Source organism: Lithobates pipiens, unplaced genomic scaffold, assembly GCF_037356315.1.
Source record: "Lithobates pipiens isolate NorthernLeopardFrog02 unplaced genomic scaffold, aLitPip1_a1.2 Scaffold_27, whole genome shotgun sequence".
Lineage (NCBI taxonomy): Eukaryota > Metazoa > Chordata > Amphibia > Anura > Ranidae > Lithobates > Lithobates pipiens.
Genome location: NW_027507788.1, coordinates 175,614,640 through 175,625,650, shown reverse-complemented (window position 1 = coordinate 175,625,650; position 11,011 = coordinate 175,614,640). Strand labels below are relative to the sequence as shown.

Genomic DNA, 11,011 nt, shown 5'->3' with positions numbered 1-11,011 from the left:
TGCCCTCTGCCCCCTCCCCCCCCCCCAAGTGATGCCACTGGTTAGATGCACAAACAATTTGAAGCCAAACTCCAGCTCAAACTTTATAATCAGTTACAGCAAACAGTTTTGTTTCCTTTTGGGATAAAGGTTTTACATGAATAAATAAAAGATGATCATTCTAATAACACCTGCCAGTGTTAAGTGGTTTGTCACATCCATGTAAACTGATACATTCTGCTTTAAAGTTTGTGAAAAACAACAGACTTGCTGGCCAGATCACTACATAAAAAAAAAAGAAAACCTAAAAAAGGAAAGGAATGCAGCCATCACATATAAGAATTGGTAAGCTGCAATAAAATAAAGATTTGCTTTTGGGTTTAATACTGCTTTAAGCAATATAGCTTGGCCACCCCTCTGTCAGCAGCATGTGATTGGACAATGAAGAAACAGCATTACACTGATGAGCTCATCCCATTGATCACTCTGCTCTCTCCTGCTGTCAGAATGTTCACTGGCAACATACGTGTGTATCGGGGATATAATGGTGTATTAATGCAATGAATGTGAAGTACAATGTAAATCTATGGGCAATGTATTCACTAGTATTGGATGCCATCTAGTGACCAAAAACTGGAACTGGACCTTAGCTATTTTCCTTTTTTATAGTGTTGGAAAGATAACAGGAAATTACTGTGTTTACTTTGGTAATTTTGACCTTATCTACCCAGGACTCTGTGTGACCTACCCATGAACACTTTGATATGCAGTGCATGCTGGGTAGGGTATAAAAGGGACTGCAGTCTCTTGGAACTACGTTGCCTGCCTGTGCGGAACTGTGTGTAAGGACGCATTGGTAGATAGTCACTCCAGAGTGCAAACCGGACTGTTTGCTGGGTGACTGGGCAGAGCCAAGAGCCGGTGATCAGACCGACGGGGATCGGAGACGCTTGTTGGAGTAGTGGAGAGCCGGATCCAGTCGGTGGAGTGACACGGAGCATCTGGCTTAGTCAGCGGAAGCAAGCTGCAGCTGTAAGACTCAAGCCATCACTCAGAACTCTGATCCAATTGGTGAGTGGGTTGCGGCCCACCGTTTAATCTATTACACATACTTAGACTTACTAATAGGCCTTGCTGGAACCTGTTGTTCCACGGAAGTGCAACTGAGCAACTGACACTTAGTAGGCCAAAGGCCCGTTACACTTTGGTATCTAAGTGTGATTACAAGTTTCTGGAGTTACACCTAGAGTGTTCTAAGTTAACTTTCTCTACTTACCCCTTTGGATTACAATTATTTGAGAAACTATTTAAGCTAGCGAAGAAAGAAGATAAAGGAGGAAATACATTAAGTGAGGCCTCACGTTAGACTTTAAATAAGGGGAGCTCCCAGGTCTAGATAGTAACATACCTGCATGCTGTTTATTGTATTTGACTGTTGATTTATGTTGTGCTGACGTTTTACGTTGGAACGACAGTGCAAACTCTGTAGCCATCTATTTGCTATATTTTCAGTAAAAGTATTCCTGTTTTAGAGTACAAGTGTGTGGTTTACTGTCTTTCCCCACCAGGTGGAGCCAGAGGATCCTGAGGGATAGACACAGGTACATTATATTGTTTACACTGTACTGTATTATTATTGCACCACAGTTGTGCCAAGGGAACAGAGCCATTCAGAAGGGGGGTTTCTCAGTAGAGTGCAAGCCCAATTTAAATCAACAGCTCCTTCGGGGGTCAGTGCTACACGTGCTTTGCAGCACAACTGATTGGCTTCTGATGCCTCCCTCCATATCCCAGTCTGGATGCTAATGTACAGGGGATAACAGTAGGCAGATCATTTTGGGTACTTACCCTAGTTGCATTATAAAATAGTTATTTTTTATGCAATACTTGATGTTTTAACTGGTGTTTTGGAGGCCTGGAGTCCATATTAAATATTATGTGTTGATGAAGCCCTGTAGTGTTAGGCCTGTGATGAATAAACTTTTAGGCATCTATTAATAAATACATTTGTCACAGCATTCACACAATCCGTGTAATGCATGGGTGCTCAACCTGTGACTCTCCAGCTGTTGCAAAACTACAAGTCACATCATGCCTCTGGGAGAGATGCTTGTACCTGTCAGCCTTGCAATGCCTCATGGGACTTGTAGTTCCGCAACAGCTGGAGGGCCACAGGTTGACCACCCATGCTGTAATGCAGGGGTCTCCAAACTACTGCCCTCCAGTTGTTCAGGAACTGCAATGCCCATCATGCCTAGTCATGTCTTTAAAGTTTTACAATACCTCATGGGACGTGTAGTTCAGCAACAGCTGGAGGGCCATAGTTTGGAGATCACTGCTTGAATGTGTCTAATATGTTTATGTCCTATGATCGTCAGCTCCATCTAGTGGCCATAATGTGGATATTTTTGTGAACTATCTCAATCAGGGAAATTCTCCATTATGGCCTCTAGATGGAGCTGATGATAATAAAAAAATAAACATATTAGACACATTATGGGGATTATTCACAATGGTTGTGTGAATACTGAGACATTCACACAGTGACTTTTACTTTTAATACAGTGAATCCTTGGATTGTGAGTAACGCGGTTTACTAGTGCTTCACAATTCAAGCTGTTTTTAAAAAAAAATCCTGACTTGGTTTGCGAAAGTTGTCTCGCAAGATGAGCAGGATTCAAGCCTCTGGGGTGTGCAGTACCGCATTTGGCCAGAGGTGGGGGTGCCAGCGACGCTCGGAGACACTCAAAGCCTCTCTGAGACACTTTGAAACTCTCCGAGTGTCTCCGGTGCCTGCCCCCCCCATCTCTGGCCACATGCGGTACTGCATAGACAAGCAGTGGCTGTGGAATGGATATTCTGAGTTTCTATTATTTCCTATGAGGAAACTTGCTTTGATATACAAGTGCTTTGGATTACAGGCATTCTTCTGGAACAAATTATGCTCGTAATCCAAGGTATTACTGTATTTAGACCCCCCCTTACCCAATCTGCCAAGGAATTAATACGCAGCAGACAGACATGGGTCACAGACACCTCACATTTAAGAAAATAAAATCACTGGGGGTAATATGATATTTATTAACCATCAGCCAACTACCAAGTGTAAAACCCACAAGATGACATAGTGCCAATCCAATTATAAGGGGCAGGCTGCTCAGGCACAGGAAGCTGCATTGTGGGATGGCAATGTGTACTTGTGCCCCATACACTGAAGATTTTCAGCGACCAGAGTGATGGGTACTTACTGTACAGAGGGGCACACAGGTTTTGTTTTAGCACAGGTAGGTACATTGTAAATATCAATGTACAGATTGGTATCTTCTTACACCACGGTCAGTTTTTCTTTTCAGCTTCTCACACCTTCCATGACCCAGGATAGCACCCTGGACCACAACCAGAGAGGTAAGTAGTCACAGATAGGTCATTGCAGTGTTGTGGGCACTGCGGCAAGCAGCTCTGGCAGTTTTTGCCTCACCAGTGATGTCACTTCTATAATTCATCCAGAGGAGTAGCACAGCTGCAACAAACGCACATCCAATGGAGCCGGTAGCCAACCAGTAAGAGTATCCAAGTTCGTATGTGATCCCGGGAACTGTCAGTGCCACCTGGATACCAAGATACCTCATTAAAGTAGATGTAAATCCTATCACTGAAATGTCATTTTCAATAGTTTTAAATTTGCAACTTTTATTAAAATGATACCTGGTGATCCTGCCACAAAGACTCTTTTTTTTTTTTTTTTTAAGGCACTTCCTGTTATAAGGTGACAACACTCTGTGCCTATCTCCTAATTCGACTCCTGCGTTGTCATACAGACTTCTGATAATGACTAGTACTGCAAGCAGCACAGACACGGTTTACTACAATCAGGAAATCCGCCCCAGGAAACGTCAAACATTTAAAGCAGATTGGCTCATCAATCCCAAGCCTGGCTTTAAAGTGGTTGTAAACCCTTACAACACACTTTGACCTACAGGTAAGCCTAGATTAAGGCTTACCTGTAGGTCCAAGAAATATCTCCTAAACCTACACGGTTTAGGAGATATTTGCCAAAAGACAGGCACCGCTGTCTACGGCGCATGCGCCGTAGACAGCGGCGCGCAGGCGCACTGAGCGCGGCACCCGTCAACGGCGATATGCCGCGCGTGGCGGCTCCCGTGAGCATGCGCAGGAGTGATGTCATCATGGCTTCGCCAAATGACAGCGGCGGAGCAGCGAGACCCACTGAGAAGATGGATGCGCCGGACTACAGGGGACAGTGGTGACATCGCTGGCTCCTGTGTCAGGTAAGTGACACATAATGGACTACTATGCGATGCATAGTAGTACATTATGCTTTACCTTTGCAGGGAATGAAAGAGGAAGTAAACCCATCAGGGTTTACTTCCTCTTTAAAGGAAGTAATTAAATACAAAGCCAAAACTTGATTTTCTTTTTTTTCTTTTGTTTAGGATAGAGGTTGTAACCCCCTTTCAAATTTTTATTGCTGCCTGTCTCACTGATGGGAGGAATGACTTTGTTTATCCTGTTGAGCATTGCTTTCAGTAAAGAGGAAATCCAAAGCTGTCATCAAAACAAGAGGTGGGGGAAATAGTCCAATGAGGACCTTAGTTCCAGTGACAAGTGTCTAATCGAGGAATCCCTTCACTTTGCAGAGATTTTCTTTCACTTCCTTTTTCTATCTCCAGGATAGGAAGTGAAGGGAAATCCCCCAATGGGACACAAATAGTAAAGAATAGACAGGGGTTTTAATCCTCCTCTACTACTATGGGAAAATATTTCAATGTAGACAATTTTTTGGTGACAGCTGTCTGAAGTTGAAGTATAAACTGTTTATACTATGCCTTTACTGGCACCATTCCTCCCACTTACACCAATGAGGGGGCACCATTCCTCCCACTGACACCATCCATGGGGCACCATTCCTGCTACTGACACCATCAATGGGGCACCTTTCCTCTCACTGACACCATCAACGGGGCACTATTCCTCTCACTGACACCATCAATGGGGCACCATTCCTCTTACTGAAACGATCAATGGGGCACTATTCCTCCCACCGACTCTAACAAAGGGGTACGATTCCTTCCAATAAAAACAATGATGGGACATTATTTACTGCCACAGACCACAGTCTGGCCCCACCTAAAGCCTGTAGAAACTAAACTGGCCCTTTGTTTAGAACATTTGAAGACCCCTGTCTTAAAGGAAACCTACACTGAGAGCCCGGAGGTGTCCACTGCTGGCCTCTCCTTGTGAAAAAGGCTTTTGCCTAGTCATCACGATGATCCGAAGGCTTCAATGTTTTTTGGTCCCCGCAGGACTTACAGAAGTATTCAGGTAAGGAGTTGATTCTCTAAAGTACTTAAATCAATATAACAGCCAGGCGCGTAGCATTTTCAGAAGGCTCTCATTAATAGCAACCTCCATATTTTTCTATTGAAACTTTTATGATTCAGATAAGCCCATACACAAACCTATTACAATATTTCTTTAGAACCAGCATGACCATATAAGGTAGTGTGGCCGAGCGGTCTAAGGCGCTGGATTTAGGCTCCAGTCTCTCTGGAGGCGTGGGTTCGAATCCCATCACTGCCAAGTTTTTAAAGCTTAATCCAGCGGTTCATTTTTTAGCATTAACATTTCTGCAGAATTGTACTTCTGTCTGTGACTCCCTAGGGGTGATTTCCCCAACTTCCTGCCCCTATAAAACTGGCTTGGTCTTCAAAGCACAGACAGCAATAATTTCACCATCACCGAGTCCTAATCCTTCTCCACTCTACTAAAACGTGCTGTTGTCTGCATCCTCATTGGAGAGATTCCTCATCACTTCCTGTCTTGACAAGTTTCCTTATAAAAGAGGCAACTTAGGATAAATAAAATCTACTTACCTCCATCCTGTATTTACGTAATGTATCAACAGCATACCAGAACAATGCAACACCTCCACATATACCTGCAGAGAGAGAACAACATGTTATGGTGTTTAAAATGTGATGAATTGTATTTGAGTTTGACATTTGTGTTATGTGTTAAGTTTTAACAGAGCAGGAGTTATTGTTTTCCCAATTTATGAAAGTGGCTCAAAGCTCCGGGCACAAAAACTTTAATTTAAATACACACAGTACCTCAATATCCACAAAAGATGTAAATTCACTTTTTGCCTGCACCAAATTCCTGTGCAAATCCAGATATTACCTTGTAAAAGTGCAAGTAATATTATCACTGAGCTGTACATAGCTTGTATGGTAAGCAGAGCGGTGGGAGGGGCCTAGCAGCTCCACCCACTACAGCAGGGATATGCAATTAGCGGACCTCCAGTTGTTGCAGAACTACAAGTCCCATGAGGCATAGCAAGACTCCGACAGCCACAAGCATGACACCCAGAGGCAGAGGCATGATGGGGCTTGTAGTTTTGCAACATCCCTGCGCTACAGGTTGCCTGCAGAAAAGTACAGGAGGGGGTGGAGATAAGACCAGTCACCCAGCACAAGGAGAGAGAGCAGCAGTAAGTGGTCTTTATTACAGGAAGCTCCTACACAGAGGAAAAGTCTCACACTGGATTACTGCACAGATCTGGAAGAAATACACAAAGCACATCAAGATACAAGGAAGAATACACGTAATGAATGTATTTTGACAATATGCGCAAACATCAGAATGGAACGCAAAGCAAGTGAACGCAGCCCCTGAACGGTCATCTATACCAGTGTTCGTGAACCACTTATGGTCCATGAAAAAATTTGGGTGGACGGTCCATACTGTCAGCAAACATTGATATCCGATGCCTCCTCTGTAGTTGCGGCTCCTGTGAACTCAGAGGGAGGTGCTGGGAGTAGTGCAGAGAGCGGGAGGTGAAGAATGAGCAGACTTTCAATGGCAGCACTGATCACAGACTGTGGGAGGGAGCACAGAGCTCAAGCACATGGCTGAATAAAAAGGTTAGATCCAATGATGAGTCTGATGAGTCGGAGTAAGGCTGCTGCAGAGTGTGTGTGTGTGGGGGGGGGGGGGCGGGGGGTTAGAGAGCTGGAGCATTGTGTATAAGGTAGCAGTGTGATCTAGGGGAAGGTACATGGGCTTTAAACCAGCATAGGGTATTTAGCAAACAAAACCAAAAATACACACAAAACAAATGATGGTATGGCCACTGGAGTCCCTGCAACCAAATATGTCATTGGTTGCTAGAATTCAGGCAGCCATTGTCTTTGATTGCTAGGATGCAAGAGGGCACCGGTGAGTTGATGGAAAGAAAGGTGGATGCCTGGGCCCCAGAGGGAAACATTTAGACCCCTTTCACACTGAGGCACTTTGCAGGTGCTATAGCATTAAAAATAGCGCCTGCAAAGCGTCCTGAAACAGCGGCTCCATTCACTCCAGAGCGAAAGCCTGCGGGCTTTCATACTGGAGCGGTGCGCTGGCAGGACATCAGAAAATGTGCCACTTTGCGGGCAGATTTAACCCCTTTTCGGCCACTAGTGGGGGTTAAAACTAGCGGCCGAATTGCGCCCACTAAAATGACAGTAAAGTGGAGCTAATTATATTGCCGCTTTACCGCTGACGCCCGGGGCGGCTCAGGGTGAAAGGGGTCTTACTGGTGGTAGTGATATCACCACTAAATGTAGGACTTCCTGCAGAAAACATGGTTTTGATAGTGATATGAGAACTAAAGGTAGGACTTCCTGCAGAAAACGTTGGTTTGCTTAGGCAGGCAGGCTATTGTTTGGTGGGTGTTTTAAGCTTATGTAAAAGCAGACCTTCAAATTCCCGTTTACTTTACTGATGTGGTGTGGATGATAGATCTGAGGCTGCATTAGACCTGCTTTGTGTTTCTGTGGACACAGCAGGCCTTATTAAGATGGGTTTGCATTGACGGCAAAGCAGGCCGAAAAACAGCTTTCTGTTGCACTTTGTGTTGGAACACATACAGGCAGTGTTGGAATGCAAAAGGTAGCATTTGACAAGAGCATCCATCTACATGAGTCCTTCTAGAGGGGTGCTGCTTTGGGTACCAAAAATTGTGTGTCTACAAGCTTCAATGTCTATAAATAATACCTCCTAGAAGCAGCATTAGGCCAGCAGCTCGTGAAAGATTCATCTTGAGATCATCTCCTCTGCTGATAATTTTGGTACATTTCATTCCAAGAACCAGAAGTGGTGTTGCAACGAGGCTGAGAATGCCGTTCACGATGACCAAGGCCCGTGTGGCCACCATGGGCACTATCACAGAGGAGGAAAATAAATCACAGCATTGGCAACTGGACTTCTAGCCAAAAACATCCAAGCATTATTATTGGCTCTTTACCCACCTGGATGCTCGCTGAGATACGAGATTGGGATGTCACAGGTCCAGATATTGGCCATGTAGTCATACATGCACTCGCTCCACAGCCCTCGACATCTAGAACTCAAGCCTACGGAAGAGTAAGGGTCCTTTGCATCTTGCTAGATCACAAATTGAGCAATGGAGTGAGATGTTAGAAGAGATACAAATCTGCATATTATCTTTATTTAAGAATAGTAATTTGTTATTATTATTATTCTATTACAATATTATATATTTATATGATTTAATATCACATTTAAAGGAAAAGTTTAGTTTTAGTGTAATGCTGGTTACCCTACCCTACCTAGCTACCTAACCTTATTTGACCTAGAACAACCCCACCCATCTGCGACCTTACTTACTCCTCCTTGATAATGGCAGCCTCCACCAGTGTCCTGAACTGAAATCCTAGAGAGTATAGCCCCATTCAAGTTTCTGTGGAGCCTGTATGTAAGGGGGTGTTGGTATAATTTCCTCTTTGGCCACTAGGTGGTGACCTCCTCATATATAAATAGTGCATTACATTAGAGAATATGGAGGAGTCTGGGCAGAGAGTTGAGGGGACAGGACTGGGACTCCAGAGCTGCCCCCCTGGGGACTTCATGGGGGCTATTCTACAGAGATGTAGTGCTTTCAGTGATTGGTAGTCCCCAGTCTGGGGAATACCTGGAGAGATCCTGTTGCCCTGAATAGGAGGGAGTTGGGTACAGCACATAAATGACCAACCTGGGAAAGTACTGAGGACCACCACCATAATTGGTGAGAAGCTGTATGCCCTGAAGTTGTCTACCTTGAAGTTGGGAAAGTAAAGCTTTAAATAACTATTGTACTCATCTCTTATTGCTACCAATAGCCTATCTTTGGAACTGGCATCTGGCTCAACCAGGAAGGTTTCGAGATGAGGTGTCGGGCATGGTAATCTGCATGTGCTAGTGAATGTATGCTTTTTGGCTCTTTCTGGGAGTGAAATTAGGGCAAGAAGCCTGCTAGTAGTACCTGTAATGGGACATTATGCCCATATTTGTTTGGTCCTGCTTACATGCGATGGAGAATATCTTAACATTAAAGATGGCTGCCACTGTCCTGCAGAAGTAAGAACTTAGGTGGGTGGATAGGGCTTAGGCTGGGTTGGGTTAGAAGGCTTGGGAGGGTGGGCTAACAAGGTATTCATTTAATCTGATCTTGTCCTTAAAGGTGCTTACATATAACACGTTAAAGAAAATAATTACAAAAATAAGCTAAAGAAGCAATACACTGTGCATCTGCATGACCATGGTATATATACACATGTGGACATACAGTAGTGTACAAAGGTTTTAGTTAGGTGTGAAGAATGCTGTACGTTAAGAATGCTTTCAGAAAAAGTGTTAATAGTTTATTTTTATCCAAATCAAATGAATATTTGGTGTGACCACCCTTTAAAACAGCATCAGTTGCAGATACTTGTGATTGGGTTTGAGCGGACCCAAATTTATTCTGCAGCAGGACAACGACCCCAAACATACAGCCAATGTCAGTAAGAACTATCTTCAGTGTAAAGAAGAACATGGAGTCCTGGGTGATGGTTTGGCCCCTACAGAGCCCTGAGCTCAACATCATGGAGTCTGTTTGGGATTACATGAAGAGACAGAAGGATCTGAGACAGTCTACATCCACAGAAGATCTGTGGTTAGTTCTCCAAGATGTCTGGAACAACCTACCCGCCATGTTCCTTCAAAACCTGTGTGCAAGTGTACCTAGAAGAATTGGTGCTGGTTTAAACCCAAAGGGTAGTCACACCAAATATTGATTTGATTTATATTTTTCTTCTGTTCACTCACTTTGCATTTTGTAAATTGATAAAAATAAACAATTAAATATATATATATATATAGCATCAGGCTACCCACAAAGCCTGATGCTCCCCTAAATATGTGTTTGAATCCTCAATGCACCACTGACACATATGCATCTCAACAACTCATTCCTTTACTGTCATCAAGAGATGAATTTTCGCCTGATGAAGACAGCAAACACGCAAACAAAAACATCTGTGATTTTACCACAAGGTGGCAGCAAAACTCCACAAAAATTCCTTAAAGTGACTCTTTCCATTCCACAAGCAGACTGATACAGATTATTTATCAGCTGCTCATATCTGCACATTTCTGTACTGGAAAATGAAAGGCTGAAAGGGAAGGGAGGGAATAAACTATTTTCAGAAAACACATACTTATGCCCCATACACAATATAGGATTTTTCGACGGAAAATGTTTGATGGGAGCTTGTTGTCGGAAATTCCGGCTGTGTGTAGGCTCCATGGGACATTTTCCATTGGAATTTCCATCACACAAAATTTGAGAGCTGGTTCTCAAATTCTCCGACAACAAAATTCGTTGTCGGAAATTGCGATTGCGTGTACACAATTCCGAAGCACACGCATGCTCGGAATCAAGCAGAAGAACAGCACTTCGTTTTTCTCGGCTTGTCGTACGTGTTGTACGTCACCGCATTCTTGACGTTCGGAATTTCCAACCAACTTTGTGTGACCGTGTGTATGCAAGACAAGTTTGAGCCAACATCCGTCAGAAAAAAAACATGGGATTTTGTTGTCGGAAAATCCTATCGTGTGTACAGGGCATTAGAGTTATAATCTTTATCTTAAAGAGGAACTGCAGTCTGCTCACATAATTTGTAATAAACACATCTTTACCATTCTGAAG

General features: G+C 43.6%; 1 protein-coding gene and 1 non-coding gene across 2 annotated transcripts; one reads left to right on the top strand and one right to left on the bottom strand.

Moving 5' to 3' along the window:
* Positions 1 to 3,040: 3,040 nt before the first annotated feature.
* LOC143933270 (claudin-16-like) lies at positions 3,041 to 8,481 on the bottom strand. The gene is made up of 4 exons (XM_077456154.1): positions 8,292 to 8,481; positions 8,038 to 8,202; positions 5,874 to 5,938; positions 3,041 to 3,587 (listed from the first exon to the last, which is right to left on the bottom strand). Exons 1-4 carry the CDS (start codon positions 8,356 to 8,358, stop codon positions 3,393 to 3,395), a joined length of 492 nt encoding a protein of 163 aa, XP_077312280.1. The 5' UTR covers positions 8,359 to 8,481; the 3' UTR covers positions 3,041 to 3,392.
* On the top strand, positions 5,499 to 5,580 carry TRNAL-UAG (transfer RNA leucine (anticodon UAG)). The gene has a single exon. It is a non-coding gene; the product is annotated as a tRNA-Leu (tRNA).
* Positions 8,482 to 11,011: the final 2,530 nt, after the last annotated feature.